Genomic DNA, 15581 nt, shown 5'->3' with positions numbered 1-15581 from the left:
TAACTTGTTTAGATATCTGTGCAATTGAAAATGTTAAAATTAATCATCCTGTTGGTTGCCATATCCTGTGTATTTGGTGGCAAACCAACACTATCTGACAACCGCGGATTAAGGGATGAACGACTGAAGTATAACTTTCGTGTCAAGGATTATGTGTTTGGAAGTTTGTTTCCCAAACCACAAGAAGAAGCTAAAGATGCTACAAAATTGATGTCTCTTGACCCAGAAAAATTCAGGTAACATTATAACTATAATACTTAGAAATTAGAGGCCAAAATTTTTAGAATAACAAGCAGCCTTTTTCTTTTTGAGTGTATATTATATAATAAAATATGATTTTGGTGACCTTTTTTCCTGTAAGATCTGAATATCTTTGTTCTACTTATGAATGTCATTTTATTTACAGATGGCTACTTTTTTTTAAGTTTATTTTTAGAGGTAAAAAAGGAAAAATATCCCTTTTACTTCTAGTTTAACTTTATGGCCTATTCAAATTGCTATATAAACCTTCACTTTTAGTTTCACTAAAACTGGTGAAGATTCAGATGTTATCCAAGCAGCTCTGGTCAGATACAAGATGATTGCCTTCCCTGATGCACAAGTTGGTGGAGCTGACAGCAATTACCCACAAATCACTGGCTTGAATGTCCACATCATCCAACCTTACAAAGCAATGGACTTCAAAATGGACGAGTCTTGTAAGATTTTAAATTGTTTTTCATCATATTAGAATTTCCATCTCAAATTCATCAAAATGCGACGAAATGTTTTAAGAGTTTTAGCTCTAGTTAGACGGCCCACTTTTCGCCCTGTCTATTCTAATTGTGAAAGTTAGCATAAAGTGGGCTGTCTAAAGTTAATGCATTGCCATCTTTTGACATCAATGCAATGACTTCTTTCAAACTTTTCCAAGTAAAGGTTTTAACTGCCCACTTTCTCCCCACTTTCTGCCTACTCTAACAATTAGAATAGGCAGGGCAGAAAGTCGGCCGTCTAAACTAGAGCTTGGCTTTTTATCATCCTTTATGAGTTATGATGATCATCGGAGTACTTTAGAAAAAGCTATGTTCATCTTTCCTGCTGGGTTTGGATATTGTAGCAAGTACTTCAATGTGCTATTGGATCAAAGAACTTTTTAATCCCTAGCTTCCTATGATGTGCACTCTATTCAAGGTTGATTCTATCATTTTTTTAGATAATTTGGTGATCGCTGCACCCATGGCCTCGATTGAAGCAAATACTGTTTGGGGTGCTCTAAGAGGTATGTTATAAATGGTTTTGGATCCAAATTTATAGGGAGCAAAGTTTTAAGGTTTACCACAAAATTCTTGGAATGTTTTTTTATCAAGTTTATTGGTTAGCATGCATCTTCTTGTAGGAAAATAGTTTTGAAATTGTGGACTTGGTTTTATTTTGTCTTCCATTCGTATTCTATTCCTAATTTGGTTTTATGGTTCTTTGTCACCAAACCTTCTGTAGAAGGATAATATCTGATCAAACCTCAGTCATAAAACTCTCACTTCCTGTGTTTACAAGGTGTTAACTACTTTATTATTTTTGTTTTACTATTCAGGCCTTGAAACATTCAGTCAAGCCGTTTACCAAAACATAAGTGACAAGGTATGATTGGTTCTTTCACCTTTATTATGTTTTATTTTCGTTTCCTGAAGGATAATTTTCTCACACCTCCATCGAATTGTTGTGTGTGGCAAATTAATGTTATGTTTAAAAACAAAGTATATGCACCTCATTTGCAAAAGCTTGTTATGATTATGAAAATATCCTGTCTCTTCTTATAACCCCTTTATTTAGGAAATTTAGGATTTCAAAACCCCACATGTGAGAAATTTCATTACCTTAGGATTATGAACACTGTTACAAAGACCAAATTTAGAAAGCCTACTGCATGTCCCCTTTTGTTCGATGTAAAAGCCGACAGTTTCAAGCCTTTGCATTTAAAAGATCAACTAAAACCATTGCATTACACCGTCAAAAGTGAGGGTATACCAGGTATAAATTTGACCAAAACTCTAATAATATTTCTATTATTCACAGTATTACGTCAATTCGAACAAGATTCACGACTTCCCGCGTTTCCACCACCGTGGCTTTTTGATCGATACTTCAAGACATTACCTCTCCGTTCAAACCATCGAGCAATTCATTGTAAGTTTGTTTTGTTACTCTATTCTTTCTAGGAGAGGCTCTATCTTACAATTCCTGCATTACTAAAAATAGACAAAAAGAACGACAAATTTCATTATAAACGCCAAAAAAGAACGACAAAGAACGACAAATTTCATCCAAATTTCTTCACATGTATTTTTTTCATTTTCAGGATGCATTAGCATACAGCAAATACAATGTTCTCCACTGGCATATCGTTGATGAAACCTCTTTCCCTTTTGTCAGCAAAACCTTCCCAAGTTTGAGTGAAATGGTATTTATATACTTTATACCGTGATATCAATATAGTTGTACACAGTAGAGTCTCTTTAACTTGAATCTCTTGCGGCTTGTTCCAAAATATATTTTTCTTACTTTATTTAGATATGTCTCAAATGTTTCGTTAACTCGAACAAGTCTTCTCGTCCCCACAGTTTAACAATGCCTCATAAAGTAATCATAGCGTCAGCCCCCCTGCTGTTTGAGGGGGGGGGGTTACACCCTAAATTGTTTCCAAAAAAGGAGGGGGCTGGAAGTACACCACTTTTTTGGGGGGGACCTATGTACTTGGGGTGAGCTAAAATCTCATCACTTAACGTGAGAGCTAAGATAATTCAGCTTAACAGTTGGCTTCATCTACTCAAATTGAAGCTCATGAATCTTGAAAATTTTCTGGATCAATTTTTTGAAAGTTTCTATAGGGTCAAAAGTCCTGGGGGCTAACAAAAAATTCATAAATCTTTGGGGGGACTTAAAACTCAGGAGGGACTTAAAACTCAGGGGGGACCTAATTTTGCCTAGGACCTAAACCCAGCTGACGCTATGGTAATCTGAAACACATAAGCTAGGACCGCTATTATAGGTTGACTTTTTGACTTTAATTCTTAAACGACTCGAGTGTAAAGATAGATTGTTCGGCTATGGTGCCCGAGGTCGTGAGTTCAATCCCTGGCCGGGTCATACCGGGTCAAGACTTCTTACTAGTACTTGATGCCTCTCTGCTTGACGCTCAGCAATTAAAACAAGGATCAAGAGAGCAATCCAGGGAGAAAGAGAGGCGTCCTCCCTTACCTTCGGGTGGATAGCTATCAAAAGAAGAGCCTTCGGGTCGCCTCCGACTGGCAGCCTCAGAATCACTTGATAATTCTTTTGAATCTCCTTTAGGGATCGTTCAACTCTACCACTCACGTATACAATCCAGAAGATGTGCAACGCGTTATTGAGTACGCCCGTATGCGAGGAGTTCGCGTCCTCCCTGAATTCGATACACCGGTAAGTTCTAGTTTAGAAAGTCTACTTTCTGCCCCCGGTCTTTGCTAACAGTTAGAATGTAAAGCGAAAAGTGGGTAGAAAGTTGGCAATTAAAGATTTTGCTTGAAAAAGATTTTAAGAAGTCATTGTATTAACGTCAGAAGAAGGCAACACATTGACTTTAGACAGCCTTCTTGAATTCACGTTAGGTCCGAGAGGGCAAACTAAGACATTTAGACATAGGATTTCCCTTGACGGCCGTCTTTCAGCCTTGACTTCTTTAGAAACGACAAAGGATCGACAAAACGTTGGTAGTACAAAAGGTTGAAGGGTCGAAGCCATTGCATTTATGTCAAAAGGGGGCATTTAAAGAAAAGCGACTTTCTGCTGACTTTCGTCAAAAAAGATAATTGAAGGCAATTCAGAAAATCGACTGTCTTTTAAGCTTTCTGGTAACTAACTATTAATTTCATAGAAACATTTTTTATGAGTTTACGTCTGGCTAATTCTAAGTATCTAAAACATTTTTCTTTCGTTAAATTTTGAATTTCTTTTTTAGGGACATTCAGACTCGTGGTACAGTATTGAAAACCTTTTGACCAAATGCTACTCGAGTGGCAAACCAAACGGGTTAGTGAGCAAATAAATTCTTACAGCCACCTGTTCTGAGTTTTTTACATCCTATTATAGTACTAAATTCATGCCATAAAAGAATATAAAATAATTTAGAGCATAAGCAGCTATGCTCGATGTTTGTTACGCGAACATTACAGTTTTATAAAGTGTGACCAACCACCCTGAAACCCGCGGGGAAAGGCTAATCTGGACGGTGTACGATGGTCTTTGATTGTAAACTTTAGGGAGGTACTGTGTGAGAGATTCCAGATTTTATGATGATTGAATCTTTACATAATAATAAAGTAAATAATACAATAACTAAAGAAATCTGTAATAGAGTTACGAATAGAATTTTTAAACTTGTGGATTTGATAGTTTCTCGTAGCTTAATAAGTAATTATTTGAATTACCGAAATCTAGAACCAAGAAATCGACCAATATTACTTAATCTCTTTACTCGATTACTTTGTAGAAACACTGGACCAATCGACCCTACTGTCGAAAGTAACTACGAATTTTTGAAGAACTTTTTCAAAGAGGTTGCAGAAGTGTTCCCCGATGCTTATCTACATCTTGGTGGTGATGAGGTCTCTTTCAGCTGTTGGTAAGTAGTATTACTGGTAATTCAAATATATGTTGAAGGTTTTTTTTTTTTTTTAATCTACCAAAAATAGTTGTTTTGGCGAACGCGACGGTCTTTTGAATAACTAACTCCACAGCAGTTACCTAGAGACAAGATAATTTATCATGTTTTTATTGGCTGAGGGAAAGTAATATGTATGTGGAGTAATTAGTGGAGTAATCTATTTTACCACGATTGGTATACAATGTGTGTCGGTATTGCAAGATGACAGCCAGTATAAACCATAGCGAAGACGATTTTAACAAGACGACTCCTAGACTAGAATACAGAACCCTCTGTAAAAGAGAAGCCATCTATCACTAAAAGTCTTTATTTTTCCATAGGGAGAGCAACCCGAACATTGCAAAATGGATGGCCGACCATGACATGGGAAAGAATTATTCACTTTTGGAACAATATTACGAACAAAGGTCTGTTTATTATTTTATCCTATAAATTATTTTCGTCGACGGCAAAATTACAAGCTTAATCTGGCTTAATTTCATTCTGAATACTATTGTACCAGTGTTAAAAGTCCTTCCGTCCCATGTGTGTTTTCAGGTTTACCCTTATAAAAATACTTAATTGTCGACAGCAAAGTACAATTAATATTTGGTACTATACTGTACCAGTGTTAAAGTTCTTCCGTCCCAGGCGGGTTTCCGTCTCAGTGAAGTATATAAAGAGGCTTTCCGGCCCAAAATTCTGCATAATTCACCGAAATTTCAAGAATTTGTGTTGATCCTCTGCGTAAAAGTCATTTTACGAACGAATAACACTCCGTTAAGTTATTGGACATACCTTTTTTTACTCTACTACTTTTTTTATCACGAGAAAGTCGAAAAGTGTAAGTCTAATTTATAGAAAGTCCAATTTAATTTTGGACTCCGGTTCGTTTGAAAAACGGAATAATGTTACTCAGTAGTGGATTAGTTTTTACAATCAGAATTCGGACTTTAAGACCTTTCTCTTGATATATTTTAATACTAAACTGATTATCAGGGTGGTTTTGGTTTTGGTAGCTTTGTCTTATATTTTAATACATACAGACCTTCTTTCATTATTGTTTTCTATCACGTCATAGATTATTGGATATTGTTGGTGCTCTTGGAAAGAATTACGTCATCTGGCAAGAAGTCGTCGACAATCAAGTCAAGGTTTGAAAACGCTATTTTATATATGACGGGACTTCTTCCATTTAGGTTGAATATGCCGTCTCCATTCGGTTTTGCAAACCCTAACCGTAAATTTTTCGCTAAAATACTAAATTACTAACTACCAGTAACTACGCTAATTATGTCTACTATTAATTAATATCAATTTAACATACGAGGGAAATTATCTCTTAAGCGAACTATTTTAACCTGATTGAACATTAAATAAAGAACTAAAATTATTAGATTGACTTATTAGTTCATCGACTTGTTATCTTGTTAATACCCCGGGGGCACTTAGGCAAAACAGCTGACGGGTAGGGGGTACAAATTTATAGGTTAGTCTCTCAAAAGGGTTCCAAAATCACATAAAATCGAGAATTTTCCCTCTCAAAGGACCAAAAGTTTTGAAAAAATCACCAAAACTTTGACAAAAATCCCTCAAATGGTCTCATTTTTTGTCTCAAAGAGTCGATTTTAGATTTTATGTTTTTACCCGTCGCCTCGCGAACCTATTAACCCTTCAGCCTACAACCAACATTTGAACTCTACAAGTAGTATTTGAATATTGCGGCCCATATTCTTGATGAAGTCTTTAACCAAGCAGTGTCAGATTTAGAGATTCTAAATTAAAATTTGTTAAAAAAACATCGTAAACTCCATCTTCAGTAAACTGGGTTAACATTCACATTGTCATATTTCCTAGTTTTGACTGGGGTTTGCGTTGGTGTGCGTCACGCTGTTTTACAGTTTTAACCATACGGCTTAAAAGACACCTGATTATATGTTTTATTAGGCTTCAGTAATTTCCCTTGAACTTTTGACGACTTCGTAATATCGTTTTATTAGGCTAATTTTCCTGATATTTAAACATGAACGACTTAAATTATTTGTTCAAACAATTGGGTATACTTAAATCTCCAGAATTAATCCCTTTTAATGGAATGGGTCCAATATTGTCCAAATTTGCAACTATTCAAAAGGACTTATTTTTCTTTCAGTAATTATACTTAAACTTCTTGGAGGTTTAGGAAGAAACCTTGGCAGCTGATATCATTTGTTTTCGATGATAGAAAACGCTTATTTTCAGCAATGAATTCAACTGCTAACATGTGTGTTAAAATTGTAACTAATGTCACTTTCAGCCACTTCCCACTTATAATTAAAACATCACGCGTTAAAAGAATATTAAAAAAAATTTAACTCCCTTAAAACACATCTCTCTCACACGCACATCCAGGTTAAAGCAGACACTGTTGTAAATATCTGGCGAGGTCAATAACGATGAATGGAAGGCCGAAGCGAAAAAAAATCACAACTAGGGCTACAATGTCATTTTGTCTTCACCTTGGTATCTCAATTATATCTCGTACGCCCAAGACTGGCCTACAGTATGTATTTTTTGTACCTCCATTCAGTCTTTTTCTTTCTATTTTTATACTCGATGTAGGTCAAACCTGACACAGTTGTTAACGTTTGGAAGGGTGGATGGAAAAACGAGATGGCGAAAGTTACCAAGCTCGGCTATCGTTACAATTTTATCTAGCCCCTGGTATTTGAACTACATCTCGTACGCGGCTGACTGGCTAATGTATGTTTTTCTGAATGTTTTGATTGAGTTATTGAATACTGAAAACCTCTGAAAAATGCAAATATTTCTAAGCCAAAACCGTTGTCACTTGGCTCAAGAGACTATTATAAGAATGAAAATTTCTTCCGAGATCCTCGCCGATTTTCTGATTAGTCTATATCCTGATTGGCTGAGTACTAAAACGTCGGAGGACGTCCGTTACCTTACACTGTTTGACTCTAGTTTCTATGCTAATACACAATATGCATAGAATACTTAAAGATAAGTTTAGGCGTATAATCTTTCGCGAGCAGAAGCTTACGCGGGGTCGAAAATTCGCGAAATTTGCGACATTTATTTCGTGAATTTGAGGAAAAATATTTTTCGCGAGCATAAACTTTTGCGAATCATATGATCAAAATGAAAGTGACGTAAATACTCCTTGAATTTCATTAAAACTGGTATTCTATGAATCATGACACTTTAAGGCTTAAAAATGCAACAATTACTAATTTTGATTTGGTTTGGAAGCTTTATCGATTTTCAACTTTTTAGACAATTTACTGCGAGCCCAACGAGGAAAATAATAGATAACCAACTACCTCTAGAAGGCAATTCTCCCAGAGAACAACCATTGTTTCCTATTGAAATGACACTCCTTTAAATAGCTGTGTGCAGTGCGTGTTATGCTTTTAGCTAGATTTTGACACACTTTTTGACATCCACTGAATTGATAGAAAATTTGAATTGTTATTTACTGCAAATTTTGGAATTTTTTTCAAAAGATAAAGGTACCAATCTTTAGACAAATTGACTACAGATCGGCCTGATACCACTTAATCTTCATCTGGATAAATAAACGCTCATAAAATGATGTTATCTGAAAAATATATGTGTGATTTGAAGTGCGATATCTCACGAATGAAAAGTGCATGAAGGTTGCCTGATACAAAATAAACAGATGAATGTTTATAGAACAATAATATCTAATTAAAAATTCCTTCTGTGAGGCTGCCTATAGGAAAATACACTTTTTCTAACCCAAATTTTCGAAAAACATACATCACGTGATCGATTCTGGCCAATAGAAGGTTGCAAATGAAGCAAGTTTTTATTTAATTGCACTTTTTACGATGCAAAATGTCATTAATATTTTTACAACCGTAACACGGATGTTTTTTGAGAATCAAGGCAAGTTGGTTATCTATTATTTTTACATCGTTGGCGAGCGTAAACTTTCGCGAATCACCTTGTTAAGAATTTTCAAATACATTTACTTTCGCGAAAAGTGCTAAAAATCGCGAAAATCGCGAAAGTTTCTGCTCGCAAAAGTTTGTACGCCTAAAGTATTCTTTTTTATGATATAAAAGTAGGCGCGCCTCTTTGTTGACAAAGCAAAATAAACGAATGAAATTGTTTCTCGTTTGTTTAAAAATGCTGAGTAAGCAAATAGTTTTTAGCTACGTTAAATGATGTCTTTTAATTATTTCAGTACTACAAAGCAGACCCGCAATCGTTCGACGGTACACAAGAGCAATTGGACTTGGTTTTGGGAGGAACGGCTTGTATGTGGGGTGAATGGGTTGACGCTACTAACCTCCTCGCAAGAACATGGTATGTTTAAATACTTTTCCCATATTATACGGTTTTGTGTGAACATACAGTTGACTCTCTCTAATTCGATCTTCCAGGGACTAAAAAATTTTATTCGAATTATAGAAAGAGATTCGGATTACGGAGAGTATTTTATACATTCCAGATGAGGGGACCAATGTTTCAGTACTAATTACAAAAATACTCGAAGAATATAGAGGTTCTATTTAGAGGGGGTTGACTGTAATTTAACAAGCTTTCTTTCTTGAGAGATGTATAGCCTCCCCGAATTCACAAAATGGGCGGGGTAACAGATAATTGTCGTTAAAAGGGAGGGATGAAAGCTAAGAAAAACAAGGTTTGTAAAAATCTAAGTTGACTTGCAAATGTACATAGAATTTAAAAAGTTACTCTCAATAGAATTCCAGTTATTTTTTACAGATTTTTGTATATCCCTGTGGAATTCCGCCACAAATCAAACCTCACCCCCTCGGAATAGAAATGGGCCTCCTCAACAGGGGATGTACGTTTTCTTTCTTGAAAAGCCCATTTTACCGGCTTTCGAATACAGTAGACTCTCACTCATTTTTTATTTTTCTATAATTCGAACTTGCCGTCAAGGAGAAACATTTTAAAATACGTTCTAAAATTCGAATCTCTCTGTAAATCAAACAAATAAGATTCTCCGACCAAGCTCGAATTAGCGAGCTTCGACTGAGCTTCTTTTTTTCATTCACAGGGCACGTGCTTTAGCTGTTGGTGAAAGATTATGGAGTGCAAAAACTGTGACTGATGTCTCCGATGCTGGATTGAGAATGTGGGAACACAGATGCCGATATTTGAGGTATGTATTTCCTCTGTTGAAGCTCGTTTGAAGTGGGAGTAACATTTCTTCCCGCATACTGACTGATTCTTACTTTGTTGCAGGCCATTTTAGTTATTTTAGAAACTTCGTGTGTTGTAAGCTTTTTTCACTTTCCATATGTCTGAGACATTCTGCGCACGCTGATCGATTTCGCCTGGCCATATTTATTTTTTGAATAAGTATTTGATATATAATATGTTCTCGCGGAGCTGCTCAATTTTGGTAATGGTGTTGAAAATATAATACCAGTGCCGTAGGAAGCATTTTGATATTCGGGGGGAGGGGCTGAAGTTTTGTGAGACCGCGAGGGCTAATGGGTTTGGCCCGAGAGGGGGTTGAAAAATTAGGCCCCTTCATCGCTGGAAAATACACCAAAAATCCTTGAATTCAAGCCAAACATTTATATTTTCTTTGAAGTTTTGAAAAGTTGTCTTTAAGAAAATACCTTTGAAAAAATTATCGGGGAAGCCCCCCCCCCTGGCTCGGTTGCTACGGCACTGTAATGTGACATCATCACGATTACCAAAAAACTGAATACAGTATTCAAGACATTTTTACCGTTGTTGACAAGAAGTATTGTACATCGAGGATACTATACCAAAGTAATGAAGGGACATCAATTATGAGTTCAACACTGCATGAAAACTGACAAGATAGTGGAGTACTGATCGACGGTGACTCGGTCACTGAATTTAAAACTTGAACGAGACTAAATGAAAACAAAACATCAAAACAGCAAATTAGCCTACAGTATTTCATAGGATTCGTGTTATTAGTACATGTTTTTTTCCCAGCAAATAATAGAAAATAACATGTAGCAGACGCACGAATCCTATGAAAAATATGCTAATGAGATACTCCTGACCTCTGGATGGAAGGTTGAGCTGACATTGACCGATTGAATCGTTATTGACCGATTGACACACATAGCTAAAACTATATACTGCACTGGACACACTGTACAAGACTAAGACTAAAAGGTAATGGCTTCCTATTCGTTACAAACTTTATGGTTAGTTTACCAAAGTGGAAACTACAGTTGACGCTCTCTAATTCGACGTTCTACTTTTCAATACGCTCCATTATTCGGTAATATTCAAAGTCACCGTCAAAATGAAACTCTTTTGGGCATCGAAGCCTAATGTTCCTATACAGTTTGTTCCTAAACAAAAACTACGTATATCTTATCTCTTTGTTTTTACCTTTTGTTCTTTTTGATTTCATAGACGTGGAATACCAGCGGAGAATGTTGTCGATTCACAATATTGTCGACATGAATGGAAAGTCAATTATGAACCCTTGAAAAACTACGCCAAGAAAGATGAATTTTAAAGCAGGAAAAAGGTACTCTCGGGTGCCTCGTAAACGGGCGGGCTTAGCTTTTAGTCTATAAGTACTTTATTTTGTGAGTATTTAGAGTTACGATTTCCAATCCTCTGTCAAATAACCCCAATCCCCTCCCTTCGTTTATTTCGACCTCCCCTTTATGCACCTGAGATTACACTATTCATAATATGCACCGGACCTTATAGCTGATTGGTTGTAAATGACGTAAAATCATTCAAAACGTCACTTTCAACCAATCAGCTGTTGGGTCCGTGGAAGACATCGCGATGGTGCATATATCATGAATTGATATATGATGATAAGGATACCAAAAATTCTTTTGGTGTGAAGAAGTGTATGAGGGGAGTGGAATCGTAAAACTTGGAGATAATCTTCCCAAAACAAGTGCTAAAAAACTTCAATATTTTCTTTTATTTCATGAATTATATGCCTCCTTTTGTTGTTGTTTTTGATATTGTAACATATATATTTCGATTATTGAGAACATTTTCCTTAAATTTTATTGGGATAAGGCACTGTAAATAGTTTGTCATGCTCTAATTTTTTTGTGTATTTCATATATATATATTGATTTGTTTACATTTTGATATTTTGTTTAAGGTTTTGACTAGGTTATGTATTTATAATATTCAGTTTCAAAAAGAAAATTTGAACAGATTCACCTAGTAGATTTAGTCTTGTTTTTTTCTCAACTTAAGTTGAGCTATGTAGAATCTGAGAAAAGTAGGATAACTTTATAGTAATATATTTCGCAGGTCTATTGACCTCTACGAGATAAGTTTTGTTTTTTACTCGACTACGAGTCGAGGTGGTCTGGGGATATTTGCTTGGTAGTCTGAGGATATTTGACTGGTGGTCTGGGGATATTTGCTTGGTGGACTGGGGATATTTGCTTGGTGGTCTTGGGATATTTGCTTGGTGGACTGGGGATATTTACTTGGTGGACTGGGGATATTTGCTTGGTGGTCTGGGGATATTTGATTGGTGGTCTGGGGATATTTGATTGGAGGTCTGGGGATATTTGATTGGTGGTCTGGGGATATTTGCTTGGTGGTCTGGGGATATTTGCTTGGTGGTCTGGGGATATTTGATTGGTGGTCTGGGGATATTTGATTGGTGGTCTGGGGATATTTGCTTGGTGGACTGGGGATATTTGCTTGGTGGTCTGGGGATATTTGCTTGGTGGTCTGGGGATATTTGATTGGTGGTCTGGGGATATTTGATTGGTGGTCTGGGGATATTTGACTGGTGGTCTGGGGATATTTGATTGGTGGTCTGGGGATATTTGCTTGGTGGTCTGGGGATATTTGATTGGTGGTCTGGGGATATTTGATGGGTGGTCTGGGGATATTTGATTGGTGGTCTGGGGATATTTGCTTGGTGGTCTGGGGATATTTGCTTGGTGGTCTGGGGATATTTGCTTGGTGGTCTGGGGATATTTGATTGGTGGTCTGGGGATATTTGATTGGTGGTCTGGGGATATTTGCTTGGTGGTCTGGGGATATTTGATTGGTGGTCTGGGGATATTTGCTTGGTGGTCTGGGGATATTTGATTGGTGGTCTGGGGATATTTGCTTGGTGGTCTGGGGATATTTGATTGGTGGTCTGGGGATATTTGATTGGTGGTCTGGGGATATTTGATTGGTGGTCTGGGATATTTGCTTGGTGGTCTGGGGATATTTGCTTGGTGGTCTGGGGATATTTGACTGGTGATCTGGGGATATTTGCTTGGTGGACTGGGGATATTTGCTTGGTGGTCTGGGGATATTTGCTTGGTGGACTGGGGATATTTGCTTGGTGGTCTGGGGATATTTGATTGGTGGTCTGGGGATATTTGCTTGGTGGTCTGGGGATATTTGACTGGTGGTCTGGGGATATTTGCTTGGTGGTCTGGGGATATTTGATTGGTGGTTTGGGATATTTGATTGGTGGTTTGGGATATTTGCTTGGTGGTCTGGGTATATTTGATTGGTGGTCTGGGTATATTTGATTGGTGGTCTGGGGATATTTGCTTGGTGGTCTGGGGATATTTGATTGGTGGTCTGGGGATATTTGATTGGTGGTCTGGGTATATTTGATTGGTGGTCTGGGGATATTTGATTGGTGGTCTGGGGATATTTGATTGGTGGTCTGGGGATATTTGATTGGTGGTCTGGGGATATTTGATTGGTGGTCTGGGGATATTTGATTGGTGGTCTGGGGATATTTGATTGGTGGTCTGGGGATATTTGATTGGTGGTTTGGGATATTTGCTTGGTGGTCTGGGGATATTTGATTGGTGGTCTGGGGTATTTACTTGGTGGTCTGGGGAAATATCAACTGCTCCTGAAAGCAAAAACTGCAAGGCTTTTAATTTGCGACCTGATACTTTTTTGTGGTGAAATAAAACTCAACTTAAAAATTGTCCAGATATATTGTAAAGAAAATAGCTGGTCATTTTATTAATACTAATTAAAAAATTTCGTGTTGATAAAACCCCCTTAATTAAAACCAGCCATGGTGTCCTTGAAAAAGCAATGAAATTCGTGTTAATTTCAAGGCCGTTAGATATTTTCATACTTAAATTCGTGTAATAAGGTAACTTGTGAAGTTCCATCTATTGGCTTCCAAGTCCGAAGGGCTAAACTCGAGACTCCTGGATGGGAAATGATGCCACTCATTTCCCCATCCAGAACGTCTGCGCATGGTTTTTACACAAACGCCGGATTGAACGCAAAGTATCGCTTGATTTCAAAATGCAGTCCTCAAAAACAAAGGAACCGCTAGATACAACCCGCCGTCATGATTGCGGTGCGTTCTAGACACATTCTGGATGGGAAATAAGTGGCTTTACTTTTTCTTGCCTGGGAAAGGTTAGAGATTCTACTCTAGCCCTTTGGGCTTTTAACTCAACAATTCCATCCTCATTTGAAATTTGCATTTACTATTTTGAGATCCACTTGGATTAGGCTTGGATTAAGGATTAAGGGTTTGAATTGTGAATGTCTTCTGACATTACATCACGGACCCAACAACTGATTGGTTGTGAGTGACGTACAATCAGTCAATCTATCACTTTCAACCAATCAGCTGTTGAGTTGCAATGGTGCATATCATGAACAATAACAATTCTCTCCCTTGTTTTTCTTCAGACGTGGTATTCCAGCGGAGAACGTTATCTCATCAAATTACTGTCGCCACGAATGGCAACCCAACTATACGCCCTACAAGAAGAAAGATGAGCTTTAAAACGCCCAATGTGTAACCGGGGCCTAATGGTGTATCGATACTATCTTTGAGTGATATACTGTGGAAAAAACGCGTCTACGCGTCCAACGTGTAAAAGGGGCCTAATGTATCCACTTTGAACCAATTTTCCAGGTACTTTTTCTTAATTTATTTTAAATGGTTACTATGAAGGATAATAATTTTTTTTTAACATGTGGAAAATGTGTGGAAAAATTTATGATTGGATTTTTGTTTTAGTTTTTTCTAATTTTTAGCATTTCATAATTTAATTTGAAAGTATTCGTTTTTTGGGTGGCTCAACCGAGACTCAATTCCAGTCTTTTTCGAATCTCTAATTTATTTTCGTTCATTGTTTTAGCTTTTTTTATTTGCAATTTTTTTTTCTAAATCTCTAGGATTTTCTTGTTGTTTAAAGTTTAAGATAATTTTTAAAAGTTAAGAAAAGTCATCTATTATTTTTCTTTAAAAATCACAATCAATTCCTAGGTGTTTGCTGAAATTTAGCCTAGGATTTGATTTTAAATTTTAACACAACTTTGAAACATGTGTGTTAAGAAATATGAAATGCAATAACGCTTCGTTATGCAAACGTCATGATCATTACTTCTCTCATTTGACCGAAATTCAATCCCTCAATCCTTTTCGTCTTAATTCAAAAGTTATTACTTGTTCTTTGTAATTGAAAATAATTTGCGTGCAAGCATAATTAACGCAAAGGTTGATGGGATAGAATCTCGGTCAAACAGGAAAATCCATGCCTATTTTTAGATTCGCCACGGTATGCTATTGGTAAAGGATTTTTTGTGTATTTTCGTGACTAGGTCACATGAAAAGTTGTATAGAATTGTACTTCTGTCTTAATGCCTCAATATGGCGAATTCAAAGTACTGAATAACGAATTCATTTTGGCAAGTCATTTTATGAATCGAATATAGGCTGATAAGCACAATTTATAATTTATGCAGTTTTGCATAATTCATGTTGGAGTGTTTCTAATGAAGCAAAAAAGCAGCAAGGGTACATAGACTGCCTCTTGTAGTGTAAGATGATTATTGAAGACAGTAAAAAGATTTTGCCAAGAATTTTGAGATTTTGTTACATACATATTTCTGAATATTTATTTTCAAATTTACGGGTTCTGCAATTTACATCTGCAAATTGCAGGAT

General features: G+C 36.7%; 1 protein-coding gene across 1 annotated transcript; it reads left to right on the top strand.

Moving 5' to 3' along the window:
• Nucleotides 1–14858, top strand: LOC136813159 (beta-hexosaminidase subunit beta-like). The gene is given in 16 exon segments (XM_067069692.1): nucleotides 1–236; nucleotides 520–698; nucleotides 1196–1261; nucleotides 1574–1620; nucleotides 2056–2166; nucleotides 2339–2440; nucleotides 3331–3438; nucleotides 3977–4047; nucleotides 4508–4639; nucleotides 5002–5088; nucleotides 5742–5814; nucleotides 7262–7327; nucleotides 7329–7406; nucleotides 8874–8995; nucleotides 9714–9818; nucleotides 14318–14858. Coding segments are annotated over 16 exon segments (1650 nt in total). The 5' UTR covers nucleotides 1–30; the 3' UTR covers nucleotides 14415–14858.
• Nucleotides 14859–15581: the final 723 nt, after the last annotated feature.

The sequence above is a fragment of the Clytia hemisphaerica genome, unplaced genomic scaffold, assembly GCF_902728285.1.
Source record: "Clytia hemisphaerica strain Z4C2 unplaced genomic scaffold, Clytia hemisphaerica genome assembly, whole genome shotgun sequence".
Taxonomy (NCBI): Eukaryota; Metazoa; Cnidaria; class Hydrozoa; order Leptothecata; family Clytiidae; genus Clytia; species Clytia hemisphaerica.
The sequence above is the reverse complement of the archived record's forward strand: the minus strand, read 5'-3'. Positions and strand labels throughout refer to the sequence as shown.